Consider the following 20,850-nt stretch of genomic DNA (forward strand, 5'->3'; position numbering starts at 1 on the left):
TGTGTGTGCGTGCGTGCGTGTGTGTGTGGCTTTTTCAGTCTTGTCCCTGCAAGCACAGTGGGAATCACACCAGAGAACTGTGAGCAACCACACACACATACATATAAACACCCACTAGCGCACAGTATGTCGTAAAGCATTCATTTATTCAAAAAGCAGCAGTGCATTACTCCTGATGTTATTCAATGCTGCGTGAGCTTATTCTTATAAATGTGCTATATATAGGCCTCTATATTTTTAGGTGCATTGTTTTTACATTGCCATTTATAGCAACAACATGTGGAGTCAGTCAGATGATGCCACACAGGTGGGCAGCATGGTATGGGATGCCAAATAAGAGCATCTGGGTCATTCCTGTTATGCAGTGCCTTTAAAACACTGTAACTTGAATATGCCTGTGTTGTTATTCAAAGAGGGATTTAAATGAAAGGCTATACCAAACTTTCAGAAATGCGCCCTGGTTAAGCACAGCCACTTTATTTATTATGCCGTTTTACACCATTAAAAGACAATTGCAGGACAAAATGAATCTGACAGGATAAAAAATTAAAAAAAATATTCACTGTTTGGTGAGTGACTGAGAATTAGCTTATGTGATGGTGTTGACTTGATATTTTTAACATAATTATGTTGTCATTACTGATATCTGTTTTAAACAAAATTAAATGCTTAAGCATGAAATAAACCAGCGTATGCCTCAAAACATCATTGTTTTACCACCTGAAATTATATTGTCCCTTCCCGAGGATGATGTCTTTAAGCAACTAGCTGATATAAAGAGAAATGACAAAAGACTAACAGGATGGAAAGTGATATTAAGTGATAAAGTGATTAACTAAATGAAAATGCCCAAGAAAACATATTTTGTTTGAAACTTTCCTAATATATTGCCTATGTCAGAAGTTTAATATTGCAGCAAACACAGCAAGATCTACTTAACATGGTATGTTTATCCCATGTTCCCTTAGTTGTGATATTGTGAAAAATTTAACAAATGTGATTTCCATATTTAGAAATGTTGTCCACACAAAAAAAGAAATGTTTAAAAAGGTGTTTACTGTTTTATCCACTATGTTAAGACATAACTGATGATAACATGAAAATGTCATCACTGTATAATGACCCATCAGTTCAGTCTGTTGGTTTCCTATTCATTGGTTGAAATACATGCAGAATTTATACAGACATAGTTTTTTTCTGTTCAAATCTTGGCATTTAGAAAATGATTCAAAAATGTCAAATGTCAGAATAGGTATAATTTCACATAATGATGATATAAAATAATTGGTTGTGCTGTATTGCAAATGCAAATGATCTCTTTAAAGCCATTACAGGAAATGTCACCTAAGGCCTTTCATGCAGTTCAACAGGCATTGTGCACATATACACACAGCCACAGGAGCTAATCAGAGAGTGGCATCTTATTTTCCAGTCCGAATTTCTGCTGAGCCGAACACACGCACACACACACACACACACACACATACACACCACCAGGATAATGTGGCTGACAGAGCCTAAAAAATAATGATAATGAAGATAAATTTAAAGCAGAAGATGTTAAAGGGTGAAATCAGTAATGACCATGGTGGTTTTAATGGCTGCTCACAAAGCTTAGGCCAAAAAAACAATTTAACTTTGTTATTTTAAAGTTTACAAGGAGATTTTGAGGCCGACTGATATGTTTGAGCAAGAGGTTGCATTATATTGGCAAATCATTTGACTGCTGTGAGAGAACTACTAAAGGTGATGTAATAAATCTAAACAGCCACCTCATTTCCGTAACTGATGCACTTTTTTTTTTTTTTTTTTTACAATTTTGTCTATTTTGATGCTCTTTGAAGAATTATCCAAATATCTGTCTTTCCATTCTGCATGTGGATGTGGACTGCATGCTAATAGTGCATTGAGGGTTTGGAATTGATTAAAAATTGTCAGAATAATGGTTCACTTTGGGAGCAATTCACTAAGAATGAATCATGTGCCACTGTTAGCACCGTTTATTTCATTGTGCTGTTTGAGATGCTTTAGCACCCAGTTCACTAAAGAAATTATGCAAATCAAGCAATGGTATGACGGCTCCATCATTTGATCATGCACATGCTTAACTGGATCTGCTTTTAGTGGATTTGCCTCTTATGCTTTCAATAAGAATCGACGTGAATTAGACAACATTTTTCTAAGGCATCCATTTCAAAGACCTTTTTAATTAAACTAGCAGAATGAAATTGTATACATCGTATATAAAAATGTAGCATATTAACAAATTTATGAATTATTTACTGAAATATGTATTCTGCTTATGTCAGAATGTATTTAATGGTTACAATGTGTTTGTGTTTTGATGGAGGACTCTGTGTTTGACAGGTTAGTTTTCTAGTTTTCTTGTTGTAAATAAAGTGTGTGTGTGTTTATGGTTATTTTATTCATAGCAAATGAGGATCATGTCAGGTCACAACCATCTATCACTCTGTGATAGATAAATCTACATTGTTAACTGTCCTTCCACAACCATAATCTGACCTCTCTTATCTCTCACCCTCAGACTGTCACACAGTATTTATGAATTCAGGTAGCGTCATCATATTCACAGAAGTCCAGCAGAAAAGTCATAGGTGAGAAGAGTAAGAAGAGTTGAGTGTATGTGCTCATGCATTTTTGAGAAGTGAGAATCCAGCCATCTGAAAGCTGAGAGATGCACTTTCACGGGCAGTGTATGGATGAAGGAAGGCATCAAGGCACATCAGAGTTCAATGTCAATCTGAGATGCCCTCAGTCTTTTTAGTTTTTCCTAGCCTATATAATATAAGACTGAGAATAGGGTGGTTGAAATCTGTACATTTGTATACTTTATTTTTGAAAGAAATTTTAATCAGCGTAGACACATTCAGTGGCTCAAGAAATAACATTGTTGCAAAAAATATGAACGTTTTATTCATCCAAGAATCCAGAAAAAATGTATCATGTTTTCCCCAAAAATATTGCACACAACTTTTTCAGCATTGATAACAATAAGAAATGTTTTTTTGATCAGCAAACCAGTATATTAGAACGATTTGAATAATGACTGCCCAGAGGAAGTAGGTTTCATCAGAAGACACCTTTATCCAGAAGTGTTATCTGACTGGGCACAAATGCAGAAAGGCCGTTAGTTTTGATCTCTGCCTTGTATTAGGCAGTTTGATACAGGCCTTTTATTTCCATTGAAATATTTCTACATGCACAAGATATGCTTCTGTCTGTGTGTGTGTGTGTGTGTGTGTGTGTCAGACTTTGATCAGTAAAGTTCCTGGTGACTTGGAGGCAGATGAAACAGTTTTTCCAAATTAGAGCACCCACTCATTCACCCTCTATCTCAGATATGCCCCACTCTCTCTCTCTCTCTCTCTCTCTCTCTCTCTCTCTCCAGTCTCAAGCTATCACTTTCATTCCTACCCTGCTGTTATAAGACATTTGACTAAATAAGATCAGTGGTGAACCACCGAAACAAATGTATTTTGTTTGTTTGTTTTCAGTCCACTATTTTTCTTTTTCATTTTTATGATTTACTGCTAAACAATGTTACACTGATGGTATCAATGCACTCTCTATTAGGGATGGTAAGATTCACCGAGTCTGCATAAGATTCAAGTTGCCATTTGTATCGCAATGCATCGTTTCTTAAATATTTGCATCGGTAAAACACTATTTATTTATGTATGATTATTAGTAGATGCACTTCACAACAAATAATTTGTGACCAACATTTTCTATGTAGATTGTTTTCTCCTCTCTAATCATGTTCTCTCATCACCATTGCTGCTATGTAAATATGACATATCACAGCACTACTGAGTTGTTGTACCATATTGAATTCTATAACATCATATTTTTTCCATTGCATCATATTGCTTTGAATTGCATTGTGCTGAATCAAATCGAATTTGGATTGCACTGCATCATAACAAGGGTGAATCATATCGGTAGCTGCTTCATATCTATCTTTAATGTATTGTATCGTTGGCAATGCATTGAGGTGCGTATCGCATCAGCCTGTTATGAAGATGCAAGTCCCTACTCTCTATCAATTATTTTAATATTTTAATATTCTATAAGGTATTTATTTACTATTGTTTTTACATTTTTGTTGTTTATGTGCTTTTGTGATTTTTAATAGCTTTTTAAATGTAATTATGTGATAGTTTTAGTCATTTCAGTACTTAACTTTCTCATTTTCATGTTTTTCATAATATTGATATTTTATTTTATATCAGCTGTATTTCAATGGCCAAATGCAATTTGGAATAGTTTTAGCTAACAATTATATAACTGCTCTCCATTAACAAATCGGTCTGTTTTTTTCCTTTCCCCCTTTCTTCTGTTTCTCTTCTACTGTACTCTAGGTTTTCTTAGCACAGGAGATCAGTCTGCTAAAGGGAACTATGGCCTGTTGGATCAAATCCAGGCCTTGCGTTGGCTGAATGAGAATATTGGACACTTTGGTGGCGATCCTGAACGGATCACGATCTTTGGCTCTGGGGCGGGAGCGTCTTGTGTCAACCTACTCATCCTGTCACACCACTCTGAGGGTAAGACAAGTGTGTGTGTGTGTGTTAATGCTTTAACAGACTAATACTATCCCTGCAGGTTTCCATCTCATTATTAATGCTGTGTGCATGTGTGTGTGTGTTACCTCACTACATGTCTCACCGTCCTGTCCAACTGTGTTCTGTTGCATTGCTCGTCAAAAACGTCCACCTTAACCCACACAATCTTCATCATCACTGTCATCCTCACCTAACATCAATCCTACAGCCCCCAACTGTCAATCACACCAGGTAAGTCATGACAGTTTTTACCCTAGAGAAACCAATCATGTTATTTCCCTGTAAGGAGCCCAAGCCAACTGAAACAGGAAGAGATAAACAAATAAAGGTATGTAGGTAAGTCTTAAAGGGACAGTACACCTAAAAATGACCATTCTGTCAAGTTTCCTCGCCCTCATGTCATGTCACACAAAAGAAGATCATCTGAAGAATGTTAGTAACTGAGCACTTTATAGATAAAAAAAAAATGATACATATTTGGAATGACTTCAGGGGGAGTAAATGAAGACTGTTCATTTTTGTGTGTACTGTCCCTTTAAGGTTAAGTAAGTGGATAGAGTTCACTGAAGTGGAGCAAATAAAAAAAAAGAGCACCTCTTAACTAAATGTCTGTTTGTGTGGCTGTTTGGATAAGCTAGGTAAAGAGAAAAGAACAGACGTGTTAGCAGAGACAAATCTACAGTAGCTCAATATTGATTTCTCTGGGAAAGGTAACATGCTCTTCAATAATTAAAAAGACAGAAAGAAAAGAAGGAGGGCAGAACAAGGAAAAGACGAGCCCTTTGGAAATAAGTCTGCACTCTTCTCTTGAGAGTAAGAAAAAGGCTTTGTTTGTAAAGTGTTTGTAAGTGAAAAGGCTACAAGAGAATAACAGATTTACTGTTATTATGTCAATGCAAGATGGAATTAGTACAGTGCTACCTCGGTAATCACTGAAAAATGGTGTTTGTGCCAAACCCCGATCCTTATTTTCTTCTGTTCTCAGTTTTTCATTGATTTAATTCCAGCTGACACTGTGTTAAGCGCTACTGGAATTGAAATAAAAAAATGCATCCAATTAACAAGCCCTGGATATAATGATATACAAAATAACATTTAAATAACCATACTACAGTATACCATTGTATCAACGTTAAAAGCTTAGTTGGCAAGAAATACTTTTTAAAAATCAAGTTTAATAGAAGCTAATTAGTATGCATGTAGCTTTTATGACCTCGTATTATATTTGAGACTACATGAGATATATTTACTTAATTTGGCATACATCAGGACTATTGGAAATGATGACAAATTATGGTGGTGTCCAGTTACAAGACAATTTCAATTATTTCATTCAAATATATTTAAAAAATAACATTGTGATGTTTAAAAAAAATTTAAAAATCCATGGGTGTCAATGACCGTGTATGCATAAACCAGGTTTGTATGCAGGCTTTCTTCTGTGTAGTGAACAGCTTGTTATTGTTCCCTCTCATCTCAGGCCTGTTTCAGAGAGCCATCGCTCAGAGTGGTACAGCCATCTCCAGCTGGTCCATTAGCTACCAGCCACTGAAGTACACTAAGATTCTGGCCCGTAAAGTGGGATGCACATATGGGGAGACCGCAGACCTGGTGGATTGTCTCCGCAGGAAAAACTTCAGAGAGTTGGTGGATCAGGACATCCAGCCGGCCCGCTACCACATTGCATTTGGACCCGTGATGGACGGAGACGTTGTGCCAGATGACCCCGAGATCCTGATGCAGCAGGTGATCTTCAGATTACTTTCATTTGTGGGGAAGGTTTCTAAGACCTACGTTAATTCATAATTCAGCATAGCCATATATGTGACCCTGGACCACAAAACCAGTCTTAAGTGTCTATTTAATGAATTATTCTCGAAAATTATTTGATATATTACAAAATATCTTCATGAAACATGTCCTAATGATTTTTGGCATAAAAGAAAAATCTATCATTTTTGCTAAAAATATACCCAAGAGACTTAAGACTGGTTTTGTCACATATACAGTTAAAACTACTTTCAGTAGACCACCCAAACTACCTTTTAAACCAAATCTTAGTGAGGTTTCAAGCACAGGGTTTTGAATAAAGCTTCATCAGATCTACTTTTGTAACTGCAGACTTAATGTTTAATGAAAACAAGTGACACCATATACTTTTAAAATGTCAGTTAAAGTCAGTCACTTCTTAAATCATTTATACTTTTTTCTTTCTGTTTAATGTATACATTTTTATTCATGAATGATACTCATAATTCTTTAAAATGTTTGCTTCTTATTTCGCATTTAAATGTAGCGAAGACCAAAATAATTGGGTGTTTGTGGGTGGACTTTCAGGATTTTCAGATCTCGGGAAAAGGTCCTTTTTTAAGATCTCATGAAAAAGTGCAAAGTAAAATTGCAACAGGTGTTAACACATTTTATACATTTATTAAAGTCTAGGTATAGGGGACAAGCTTAATGAAATTCTATCTAATTTAACATTTCTAAAATAGGAATATTTAATTAAATATACACGACTAAGTTTAAAGCTATTATAATCTACCCTTTAAAACTAAGTTCTAAGTTCATTAAAATCAGTCTAGGTAACAAAAGTTGAAGAAAAACTGCCATATATGGAAGAAATCTTTTTCTTGCAGCTAGTTTGTCAACGAATGTTGAATTCTGTCTCCACTAGGGGGAGTTCTTGAACTACGACCTTCTGATTGGTGTAAATCAGGGAGAGGGGCTGAAGTTTGTGGATGATGGGGGCACTGAGAGTGAAGAGGGCATTTCAGCTGCAGCTTTTGACTACACCATCTCCAACTTTGTGGATAACCTCTATGGCTATCCTAAAGGTGAGATCTCAAGTCCCCTGTTCATTTGACTTTTATTTTTCTTGCCTGTTTGAAAATTATCATTAGAATCTGTGCCAGATTTTGATTTTTTTTGTCAGGGTGAAAAATCAAATGGGTTTTTAGATTCAATTCTCCTGAATACAGGTGTAATGCAGAGAAGTAATTCTTATGTTCAAGTCTGTTTGGGTAGACATCATTCTGACTTTTAATGAGGGACAATGCTGAGTACAACTATAAAATGAGTACAGCAGGCTACTAGATATTCTGCTTTCTCTTGATTAGGTGCTGCTGTTAACATTTTCCACCAGAGGTCGATAAAAGACAAGAAATGTCCAACAGCATGCTCTTTTATGTATGTGACCTGTAATGTGGGGAGTTTATGTCTGGTATTTAATGTGCACTATTAAATATTGTTGTTTTTACATTCATGGGTGAATTTTCTCCAAGTTCATAAGACAAACATATTCATATAGCCTACACACTTACGGTAAATGCTCTTGTCAGTTCTTTCTTTAGTGTAATTATTCTCTGTATTTTTGTAGGTAAAGACATCCTGAGGGAGACTATTAAGTTCATGTACACAGACTGGGCAGACCGAGACAATGGTGAAATGCGGCGCAAGACTCTCCTGGCGTTGTTCACGGATCACCAGTGGGTGGCTCCAGCCGTAGCTACTGCCAAGCTCCACGCAGACTACCAGTCTCCCGTCTACTTCTACACCTTCTATCACCACTGCCAGACCGAGACCCGACCCGAGTGGGCAGACGCTGCTCACGGGGATGAGATACCATATGTGTTCGGGGTGCCCATGATCGGAGCAACAGACCTCTTCCCTTGCAACTTTTCCAAAAATGATGTCATGCTTAGCGCTGTGGTGATGACTTACTGGACCAACTTTGCCAAGACCGGGTGAGTCTGAATATGCTAAATATTCTTTCTTTCTTTCTATCTTTATGTTTAAATAGCTGAATTATAGTCATGACTCTTTTGTTTTGAAATGACAGTAAAATAATTCTAAAAACGTCTTATTTTCTATGGGGTTTGGACAATATGGCAAAAAATATTATCATGCATTTTTTCCATATCATTCAATATAGATTAGGGTTAGGATTAGATATTAATTTCATACAATTAATAGGGAAGGAAATTCCTCATGCTTCTTAGACCTCGGGAATGACTGTAAACAAGTTATGACAGTTTTATTTTTTCTGGATTTGATTAATTTTTTATCAAAAATGGTGTCGTCATAAAATGAATTAAGAAAGATAACAATACATTTATGACACATTGGATTTTTATTTTTGGTAAAAGAAGGTGCTGCACAACAGAATTTGTATGAATTAAAACATGGTTGAAAGAATATCTTGATTGTATAATATTCATTAAAATTAGGTAATAAAATTACATTGAGAAGTAACCTGCATTTTACTATACAACCATAGTGAAAAAAATAATGTACTGTAGTCAACATTTGAAGCTCATCAAATTCAAAGACAAGAATGCATTTAAGCTTTTATAACTTGGATGAATGTTTTGATCCACTTCAAATGTTGACTAGTGGATTTAAAATACATTTATTTCATAATTACAGTTCAAATCTATTAAAATATTTACTGGCATATGGCTTGAAACCTGTTTAATTATATAAAAATTATAATTAAACTTTATTTGGAGTACTACTTGTGCACAATGCACATTTCTTAATATGAGGCCTAAAATTATTTTTAATGTCACTGTTGGTGAGGGCTTTATGATATTTGATTAGATTAATATCTCTCTTTAAATGCAAGATATTTAAAGTGTACCGATAATATACTTGCAATATTTACACTTTAGTGCAATCAAATATACCTCAGTATATCTTTAGTTGGGTATTTTTATTAACCACATAAATATGTAAATGTATTTCTAGTATACTTAGCATTAAATTAATGTAGATTTATTTTTCAATATAGGGAATAGTAATATATTTCTGTCAATGTCAGCGTAAGCCAAACCTTTATTTTGGCAGCTTGACGATGAGACCTTGAGTTCCAGTGTTACAGATCGTCTAGACGTTGGCTAAATATTAAACATTTCTCAAAGGTTTATTATATTGTGATTTTTTTTTCCCCAATGAACATAAAAATCTTTTATCACCTGGCCCCGAATTCTAATCGCAGTTCTGTATCCTGTTTTAAATTCCAATTTGATTTAAAAAGGCTTCTCAGTTTTCTCAGAATTCATTAAAATACCCTTTTGACACAAGATATCTGTTTTTCTCCAGGGATCCCAACTTGCCTGTTCCTCAGGACACCAAGTTCATCCACACCAAACCCAACCGCTTTGAGGAAGTGATCTGGACCAAGTTCAATTCCAAAGACAAGCAGTATCTCCACATTGGCCTGAAGCCTCGCATCCGGGACAACTACCGAGCGAATAAGGTTGCCTTCTGGCTGGAACTGGTTCCTCACCTCCACAACCTTCACGAGGAGGTCTTCAGCACCGCCACAACCCGGCTGCCTCCAGGAACCGCCCGCACCCCACCCTGGAAGGGTCAGGGACCTCGTACCACACGCCATCCCATCCCAACCTACCCTTCAGAATCGGACCCAGACAGCTCAGAGCCCCCTCGATTCCCTCCCTTCCCAAGCGACACCCGGGACTACTCTACCGAACTGAGCGTGACGGTAGCTGTCGGTGCATCGCTCCTCTTCCTCAACATCCTTGCCTTCGCCGCACTTTACTACAAACGCGACAAACGGCACGAGATGCGACGGCACCGACTGTCCCCGCAGCGAGGCGTACCTGCTAATGATTTAGCACACAGCCAAGAGGAAGAGATCATGTCCCTGCAAATGAAGCACTCGGAGCATGACCCCCACCATGACATGGAGCCGCTGCGACCGCATGATATTTTACGTCCCTCATGTCCACCCGATTACACATTGGCACTTCGACGGGCACCGGACGATGTTCCCCTCATGACCCCCAATACTATCACAATGATTCCCAGCACCATTACTGGCATGCAACCCCTCCATGCCTTCAACACTTTCCCTACAACCACCGGCCACAACAACACCTTACCCCACCCTCACTCCACCACCCGTGTATAGTAGCGCCCCTAAACGAGAGGACTAGCTCTCATACACATCCAGTTTTCTCTCTCTGCCCACCTTTTCAAGCTCCTAAACTTCTTGAGCAGTGACAGCGCATCCTGTCGGCGTTCTCATAGACACAATCAAGGATTGGTAGAAGTTGTACAAACTAGAGGAGCTCAATGGTGAGCAACAGATTTGGTCGGCAGTGACAAGTCACCAGCCTCGCACTGGATTCAACTTGCTGTTCGTTTTTACACATTGTTCTTAAAGAAATTGGGCGTCAGTGATTGACTGAGCTGATCCGATGTCATAAGGAGAAATGGGGACATTTACCCACTTTTCTTCTCTCAGTAAATTGGCAGAGTGCAGATTTCATCCATCCTTTTGTTATTCCATTAGCAGCCCATCGCTCTCTGTCTGAATGTGATCTGTGTCCTTGGGTTATGTTTTACATGAATCACAAGGGCATTCGATAAAAGGCGCAAGCTGGATATGTTGTGTTTACCTGCAGTTTTGTGTCAAGTATTAAACCATTCCTTGTAACAAGACACAAAGAGAGAAAATGACAGCATCTGACAGAAGACGAAAACAAAAGTGCCAACATCCTCTCTTTTCTTTTTTCCGCTCTCGCTCTGCACTGTGCGTGTCATTTTATCACACATATTTGACTTGGCTATGTGTTGTTTCTTAGGAAGATTTTTGTATGTATAAATATAAAGACAAATATATAAAAGAATGATTTAAATATATATTTACATGGATTGCTCTGTGGGATCTATGCATGAAATATTTTAAAGCACCAAGAAGGACTTTTTTTGTTTGTTCGTTTGTTTTTGAAGTTTGCTTGATTCTCCTTCTCTGCAGTGGTATTTTCATCAGTATTAGTCCAAATGTAACCTCCTCAGTCGGACCACTCTATAGGACAGTAACCTCTCTCTGTATCCAGAAAGAGAGCTATCGACAATATTCTTTTTAATGCTTTTTGACATTCATATACAGATGTTGGTGCTATTATTTGACCATCAACCATGTAGTGCTCTTCCAGAGCCATCTGGGATGGTCCGAACAATTGCATAAATACAGCAAATAGCAAATGCATATGTACAATACAAATGATGCTCTTACACCTCAGCCCATCTTTCTCTCTCTGTGTCCTCTCTCGTCTATCTCTGTCCTTATTCTTTCAGTTCAACACCATTTGGTTTTTACCAACCAAGTTTAATAAGCATCTTTTTGTGTATTTGTGCGTGTGCACACATAAAGAGAGTGTGTTTTCTAGGCAATAGCCATGTGTCCTGTACATTTGTGGGCTTATATGAGGTAAGAGAATATGTGACGGAGAGGCACAGCGAGAGAGAGAAGTCCTCATAACACAGAAATCTTTGGCCCTCTATCATTCAGGAAAACCTACCTGGCCATTTAACATACTAAATATTTGGGAATAGACTGGAAGCACTGCTAATATCAGTTTGATGTGTTCACCCACATCTCTACACATCTCATCTGTCTGCACTGCACACTTTTTGACAAGGTTATGACAAGCACAGCAAATAGTGGTGGCAAACTAGATCTTTATATAGAAAAATCAAACAGATTGTTTCTTCAGAATACATGTTCAGGTTAAAGAACAAATGGCTCTGAATCACTGGACAGTAGCTGTGGGATAAACATGATCACTTATGTTCTCTTGCCTTGTTAGTCATATTTTTCTGCCACTGCTGTGTCACGGGAGGATGACGGATTGTGAAATGGGTTTGTCTCACTGTTGGCTCCAGTGTATTGAGCCCGAGATGCCCAGGACCATCATGATGGAGCAAGAACTAACGCCAGTATGCTGCACATAGTACTAAACATGAACAGACTCTAATTCCTGAGCAAACATGCTGGAGGTTCATTCATGAAAACAGAACTTTCTTCCGCAGTGTTTGACTGAAAACAACAACAACCGGACAATAAACGAAGGGAGATTGGAACAAACTTTTGGTTGCAAGTACCTTCCTGAGATCCGAGAGTGAAGGTTGGACCTGTGAATATGTACCATCTGTGGACTTTTGTGTGGTTGTAGGTATAACTGAACTCCATTTGAACCTCCCTCAACCTCAGTTCTAATAATCAGTAGTTCTTACTCTTTTGTTATTTCTCTCGTTTGTTTTTGGACGCTCAACCACTAGAGTGTAATGTCGTGGTACATACAGAATAAAGAGTCTACATCCATTCCGAGCCATTCATTGGGTCTTCAGTAGACGTACAGTGAGAGAAGGAGGAATAGAAATGAACTGTACATTTTTAAGTGTAAGAACAAATCAACTGAAAATATTTGTAAATATTCAGTTACTTGTTTAAATGTTTTGTTTGTTCTTCTTTTCTTTTGGTTTTCTTTCTGGTTTGAAATTTGAAATACGTTGTGACCAGGACAACAGGTGCAAGTTCTAATTCAGCCACCAGCAAAATTGATGAATCTGATTCGTTAAATTCACTTTCTGCTGCTTCATTTAGTTTTGAGATCAGAGGATGGAGAGGATGAATTGCTCCCATATTTAAGCATAAAGAGATATAACGAGTGTATTATGTAGCATACCAATGTCACTTGAATCATCACAGCTAGTCATATTTCTGCACAAGTATGATTGGCTGTCTGTTTCTTGTACATATCCTACCAGTTTTCAAAATTCTTTGATATGAAGATGGACTAGAACATCAAGGTTATTTAAGCAAAGCACTGGAAACTATGGTGGTTATGAGTAGTTTTTAATCTGCCATGAACTTGTTGTAGCATTGAAGTCTTACCAAACGGTGTTAGAGATTTTATGAAACATCTAAAATAGGGAGAAAATATTGTTTTATGGTCTCATTTGTACACTTTATTATACATTTTATTTTATTTTTTGAATGAATTAAGCATCTAGTGAAATAATGCCAAATTAAAGGTGCACAAGGATCTGGATATGTCAAGTCTGATGGTTTAAAGATTACTGAATAAATGAAACACACGTTATTCCTCTAAGAAAATAAATACTGGGTCCTAAAGCAAATTTACACCTGTTGCCCTGTTTTACTATATATATGTTCAGAATCAGAACACCACAGTTGATGAAGAATACACATGTTAATAATGGATTTTTTAAAAGAACGGTAAAAAATATATAAATAAGGTGATGATATTTCTCTTTATTTAGAAGTTATTACACACTGTATGCTGTGACTCTGATCTGGGGAACATTAAAGAAATTCATAGCCAGACATCAGGCTCTTGTTTTCTTTTCATCAAATTATTTAAATAACTCATTTGCTTTCCTGTACATCCAAAGAACACCAATGTGATCATATAGCAATATAACTAAGCTACATAGACATACAGAATCAGCAAAATCATTAGCATATAACTCATAGGTGTTTGGATCGAGATTAGGATCGTTTAACATATAATTGTGCGATACAGTACATAGTATATAACATTTGCATTTATAAGCAAGCACTTAATTCAAAGGCACTTGTTTGTTTAATTGGTTACATAGTCAAAAATCACAATACATCAATATCAATACATACATGTTTAAAACATTTGTTTTATTCATAGTTTAGAATTAACTAAACTAACTAAAAAGTATTAATAACTATATATTTTTGTAGTATATCATTCTAAAGAAATGAAAAACTAAAGTAGATTATTTTGACAACAAACAGGAAGTTAAGAAGAGATTTTCATGAAATAAGAAACTTGAAAAAATAACCACTAACCTCTAAAACATTTCACCATTGTACTATATGTTACACATTGCAATGTGGAATTTTTCTTTCTCCTAGTTAAACCGTCTTTCACATTGATATGATAAACTCATGGTCATTTCCAGTTCCTAAGTGCAAGTATTATTGTTTTTTACTGAAAAATAGCTGAAACCTTTTGGAGGTAATCAATAGCATTTTCAATCAGTGTGAGAAATCAACAAATCTGTGGTAACTTTCAGCATAATTGTTTATTTGATGCTGAAAGATTCTTTTAAACTGCTTGCTGCTATATATATATCTCAGACTGAACACACCACGGTATTCTCTGCACAGTATTCCCTCCACTATGAACTTCAGACAACTTCGGCTCCATATACTGACGGGATAATGCGTCTGCGTTCCGATTTCGAGACCCTGGACGATACTTCAAAGTCAAATTAAATGCTAACTGAGCAGGCCATCTCTGCTCTACCGCACCAAGTTTGGCAGTATCCAGATATCAAAGATATGTGTGTTGTCAGTATATACTGTACAAGATGTACCCAGCAAGTAATCCCTAAACTTTTCGGAGACTGCCCACTTAAGGGCAAGGAACTCTAACTTCATAGAGCTATAGTTATGCATGTTTTTCAGATGGTCTTAGCCCCCTACTAGCAAAAGCAACTGGTCGTAACATGCCATCATGCTCCTGCAACAACACGGCTCCAAGACCCGATTGGCTAGCATCTATTTCTAAAACAAACGGCTTCTGAAAATCGGCATAAGCCAAAACTGGAGCAGATATCAGAGCTTGTTTCAAATGATGGAAAGAATCATCACACTCTACATTCCAATATAAGCCAAGTGGTTTCCTTGGAGTCTTACCTCTTTTTCCTGCTACACTTAACTGGGCCACTAATCGATGCAATGGTGCTGCCATCTTTGTAAAACCTGCAACAAACCTACGATAGTAACTGGCGAAACCAAGGAAAGATTGCAGTTCTACCAAATTACTTGCGTACTGCAGCCACCTTATCTGGGTCTGTAGTAACTCATTCCGCCAAGACCACATGACCAACGGTGCTGCAAGGAAATATGAGAATGTAAACACCCATAAATTTCTCGTAACACTGAATATATCATCAACACACTCTTTTTCCACCCTTGGGAGATATTTTATCTCTATTCGAGCAGTACCCTCTAAATGATTGTATACCCACAGAGCTTTTACTTTCTCAGTAGGTTTTGTTTGAATATGGATCTTTACCAATTCAATCCATTCTTCTTTGGTAAGAGAATCCTCCCTTTGGTAAGACCTATCCAAATTTCCTGAAAACTTGGGTACCTTCTCAGTTTGTTGAATAAACACCACTTTTCTCCCTCTCTCCACTTCAATCGCAGCTGAACCCACACTATCCACACTACTGCTTGAAGGCCCAGATGGAGCAGTTGGTGAAGCAAGTCCTTGTGCATGTTGTTCAGGATCCATGGTGCCTCCTACAGCTCCTTCCAACGACATGACCCTGGAACTTGTCTGCTGTATAAGCACAAGAGCCCAATGTTGCTCTTGTTAACACCCCCCAAAAAAATAAAAGAACAAAACTTATATTCCCCCACTTACAATTATAATGCTTTGCCACCAATTACCTTGGGAGAAAATAATCCTGCCGACTATGCCAGAATGTTACATGACCCACCCTTAAATAAACAAAGCACAACTCAGGTTCATTATATAGAAAAATACCCAAGATTTATTTCTGGTTTACGCAAAGATATATTACACACACGAGTGTTGATTTATTTCCGCCGGCCAGAAATAAACGCACCTACTATTTTCGTTCCTACCCCTGATATTTATACTTGGCTAACCACACCCCCTTGATTCACAACTATATGGCCTTGATATCACCTGCTACAAAAGAATAGGGGAGAGCGGGGTCGAAAGTAACGTGGGACGAAAGTAACAAAGCAATTTTCTCCGAGCCTATTACTGCATTGGCATGCCAAGCTATGACAGCATGTTCAACACACAACCCTTCACAGAGCTGAGAAATATCACATGATTTTGTCATCATTTCCCGCAGTAAGGTCGGTAAAACGAGAACAAAAAGTAAATTATTGAAGCTGTAATTTTTTTTTATTAGTTGTGTTGTTTTTCTTGTTTCGTGTGTCACAGTAATGATCAATCTACAGGTTATTTAGTGCTTTAACACATCTTAAAGTTTGCATTATCAAAGTTTTTTTGTATAAAAGTAAATCAAAAAGATGTATTTATTTTGTTCTGGTACATGCTATTCTGTGAATCTCTGTGTCTTGCATCATTTATTAAAATGTTAATGTCATATTATACCAAAAGAATATGTCTGAGTGAGGGTCAGAAAGACAAACAGATGTATGGTTTTATCCAGATGTTTATGAGAGGGCGTTTCTGGGCATAGAGGAACATCTGCGCAGCTCCTACCTCGCATTTACCTTAGTTATGTTTAGGTTTTAGATGAAATCATTTATATAATTATATAATGATATAATGATCCCAGACACCCAGTGGACCATGATAACTTAACTTTTAACCCTTGTTGTTGGAGTCGGGAGAACACCTCTTCTAACCTCTCCAGATGTTGACTAACAGATGAGGAAAACACAATTACATCCTCCAGATAAAGCAACACAGAATAATACCACTGGTCTCCGAACATACGCTCCATTAAACGTTGAAATGTGCCCTGTGAATTGCAAAGACCTAAGGGCATTCGGTTAAATAAAAAAATTAAAAAAGGTGTACAAAAATTAGTCATGAATTTATCTTTCTCTGCCACTGGCACCTGGTTGTATCCGCTGGCCAGGTCAAGAGTGGAGAACCACTTTCCCCCTGATAATGCATCCAATGACTCCTCGGTTCGAGGGAGGGGATAGGCATCCTTTCGAGTTTTAGCATTTAGTTGCCTATATTCAACACATAACCTTATACTACCATTTTTCTTTGTCACCACTACAAGGAACTCACATTGGTAATAGGAGAATATAATGTGTCATAATCTGCATATAAGAGGGCAGGTGAAATGAGCAATCCTTCTGGAAGAGTACCCTCATCCGGGCCCAAAAGCTCTAACAAAAACTCTGCCAAAAGAAGTTGGGGGCATGTGACCTTCTACGGGTTTGTAAGGCTACATTCACAGGGTCCTTGATAATCAAAATACCCTGCTTTGGAATGCACTGATTCAAAACAATCACATCTAGTTCAACGTAGCCTAAATAAGGTATATCAAGTCCATTAGCAGCTTTTATACCAAGCCACTCACAATCCTGTTTCTTTAAATGAAAAAAAACATTTATTGAAAAAACTCTCAGTCACAGTAGACACCATAGAACCAGTGTCTACTAAACATGGAACATCCACATTACTCATCTTCACACTCAACATTGGACATGGTCCTACTAACCGATCATAAACGAAAGAATCCACACTGGAGCCATCTACAGTTCCTCCCAGGGTGTGGCTCTGCATGCTTGGGGTCACTAGTTTTCTGACTGCCTAGTTGGTTCCCCAATGGATACGCCCCCAGTAATCTGAGTACCCAGGACAGTTTCACAATACCTGGCTATATGCCCAGGCAAGTTGCATCTAATGATTATTAGATTATCTAACGATTATTCTTTATTGGAGGTTTACCAGCAGCAGGGGCCAAGTGTTTTACCAATAAATCCAATTGTGCTTGTTGTTTAAGAACCATATTCTTAAGTTCCATCAGCTCTAAAGACAGCTGGACACAAGGAACCTCATAATTAGGTGTAACCTGAACCTCACAAGTATGAGGGGAAGGGCGTACTTGTTTTTACCTACTGGATTGTCCCTCTTCCACCCACTGAATGGCCTCCCGCCGTACTTCCACAAGTGACATAGTCTCCCTACTTCGTACCAGCCTTTTTAGTTCCCTACGAAGCATAGGATCACGAACATTTTCACAAAATTGATATCTTATAACGATCTCAGTGTTTGATATAGTAGCTGATTTACATTGCTCCACCCTCTCCATTGGAGCCAATAAGGCATGTGAAAATTCATATAATGACTCCCCATCCCTCTGCTTTCGATCAAAAAACTTTTGTTGCCAATAGAAATAAGATTTTGAGCATCCATACACTTCTTTCAAGACCTCATAAATTTGTTCGGAAATTCTCCCTCACTCTCTGAGGCTGATATTCAATCTCATTTCGAGCCTCCCCTTCTAGGTGGTCCAAAAGGAATAAAGCCTTATCCAATTCAGACATATACCTTAACCTAATCCAACTCTGTGCCTCTTCTATCCATTCCTCCACCGACAGTGCCCCAACAACCAAGGATCCAGAAAATTTTGGAAATTTGCGTTCTCTAGGGAACTCTACAAGAGGATACAGGATCACTCCCACTAGCCTGACCCTCCCCACTTGGCCTGGGCACTGACAGTCTCTGATTCTCCAACTGAAACTGCTCCACTTGAGCCCGAAGTCATCATATTTCATCCTCCATTTCAAAGGCTTGACAGAAGACGACCCCGGAGTGATGCAAAGAGGCACTGGTCCTGCTAGCCGCTGTTCTCTTCCGAATAACAAAACAACAAAAAAAGACACAAAAACACAAACCTAGACTGCTCCCAAAACACAAGAGACAACCAAATGAGCTCGACCCTGCCAACTATGCCAAAATGTAACACCCTCAAGTGCCAAAAAAAAACAGAAGGAAAACAGATTTATCAAAGGCAACAAGTTGTAGAAAAAAATACAATTCTTAATTAAACAATACCATAAAATTATTCAGGACATGAGCTGATTCAGCTAAGAGGGGGAACAGTTTCTTAAAGTGTCCAACTAGGAATACAAAAGAAACCTGAGCTACTTATACAGGAGACACTTCACTGCATTCTGGGAAATCCACAGCAAACCCCCATACGCCCTTCACTACAAACCGGAGTATGTGATACACGTTCACAATTAGTAAACCCACTACAAAATCAACCCACAAGACCTATAAGGGCTCTATTAAAGTGTACTCCTAGTTCTCCACTGATTACAATGGTAAAATACCCCCTGCTGCTTAATGAAATATAAGGAACAGCTTAGATTAAATACATAATTTAAAGAAAAGACAAAAAAAGAAAATTCCACTAGCCAGCCACTAATTACCCAATACATTAAACAAACAACCCACACAAAAGGCTGGCTAGGAAATTAACTTCCACAAATAAGTCAGGGAGCAGTCACTTTCACAACTAATCACATAAAACCAAACAAATATAAAACTAAAACAATATACAAGAACAGCGACTAGCAATCAACATCCAACACCCTTTAAGGTGCACATCCAAACAAATACATAATGGTCCAGAATTTATTCCATCAGGCAAACCATTCTTCAACTGAGAGAAAGAGCTACACCACAGGACACCCAGCACCACATGGCTACTAGCCAAATGGCTAACTGATGCTACAAGGACTCTGGCTCCCTTTCCATATTGTCTATTCTTTAAATTTGGTCACCCTATCAGCAATCTGCAATGGGATTGCTAGTTGCTCCCCAACCTGCTTACCTTGCTACATCTATAACACACTACAGCTCCTGCTGTTGAACAAGAGGGGGTGGACAGTTCTTTTAAAGTGACGTGACACTCAGCAAAGTATGGTGACCCATACTATATCAGAGCACTATATCGTGCTCTGCATTTAACCCATCCAAAGTGCACACACACCCGGAACAGTGGGCATTTATGCTGTGGCTCCCGGGGAGCAGTTGGGGGTTCAATGCCTTTGTGGCGTCCGAGCTATTAGAACAGAAACACAACATAAATAGACCAACTACGCCACCCTGGGGGCTTCTCTTTTTTTTACCAGGGACTCGCCCTTAACATTAGGAGCACACAAGGCTCTCAGGCTCGTATCAGCTGGAGTCAGGCATGAGACATGGGTGGGGTACAAACAGTAAAATCACTTTTATTAATTAAAATGAGCCAAACAATCATACAAAAAGAGAACCACCATCAACAAAAAGGATATACAAAATTGGACGCTCCTGGCAACGGAAATTGGGGACGGCAGCCAAATCCTTCAACCCAAGGGGCCCTCTATTCTCCTAAAAAGAAAAAAAAAACTAAGAAAACCATAACACACGTGCACTCAGTCACACACCTCCAAGTGGCACAACAATCACTCCAAACACCACCACCAAGATGAGGAAGGCTGCCGCCCTTAGTTCCTTGCCGTCCAGGCCTACAATAAACAAAACACAAATCAGACTAAAACACCACAAAATAAAGAAAACAAAAAAAGTAGTACACAAAAACAACGGTTTGACCCAAATGCACAATGTTCGTCTCAAACCAGTGTGATAACAAGCATTCTCGTCATTGACATATATATTCCAGAGGATCATTACCCCACCACATTGTTGAATTTTACACGTTCACCACTTCAATCAGGGTACTCTCAGGAGAAAAATTGGATAACCGGATATCCTAAACAGCCTCAGGAAAATACAGACCAGGTGTTTGTTCAACTCGTACCGGGTCACAAAGACTGCACTTGAGTCAAAAGGTTTAAACAAAACACACATTCACATAATAATACATAGACAAAAAAAGGGAAGCTTAAATCAAAACAATGAACAGT

At 38.0% G+C, this 20,850-nt stretch overlaps 1 protein-coding gene across 1 annotated transcript in view; it reads left to right on the plus strand.

Moving 5' to 3' along the window:
• LOC113081075 (neuroligin-2-like) overlaps nucleotides 1–13,627 on the plus strand; it is a 144,586-nt gene extending 130,959 nt beyond the window's left edge. Inside the window, exons 5-9 of the mRNA XM_026253121.1 lie at nucleotides 4,383–4,568; nucleotides 6,067–6,332; nucleotides 7,264–7,423; nucleotides 7,966–8,332; nucleotides 9,690–13,627. Coding sequence (XP_026108906.1) covers nucleotides 4,383–4,568; nucleotides 6,067–6,332; nucleotides 7,264–7,423; nucleotides 7,966–8,332; nucleotides 9,690–10,521 — 1,811 coding nt within the window. The 3' untranslated portion in view covers nucleotides 10,522–13,627. The remainder of the gene's footprint in view (nucleotides 1–4,382; nucleotides 4,569–6,066; nucleotides 6,333–7,263; nucleotides 7,424–7,965; nucleotides 8,333–9,689) is intronic.
• The last annotated feature ends 7,223 nt before the right edge of the window (nucleotides 13,628–20,850 follow it).

The sequence above is a fragment of the Carassius auratus genome, unplaced genomic scaffold (assembly GCF_003368295.1).
Source record: "Carassius auratus strain Wakin unplaced genomic scaffold, ASM336829v1 scaf_tig00033084, whole genome shotgun sequence".
In the NCBI taxonomy this organism is placed as follows: domain Eukaryota; kingdom Metazoa; phylum Chordata; class Actinopteri; order Cypriniformes; family Cyprinidae; genus Carassius; species Carassius auratus.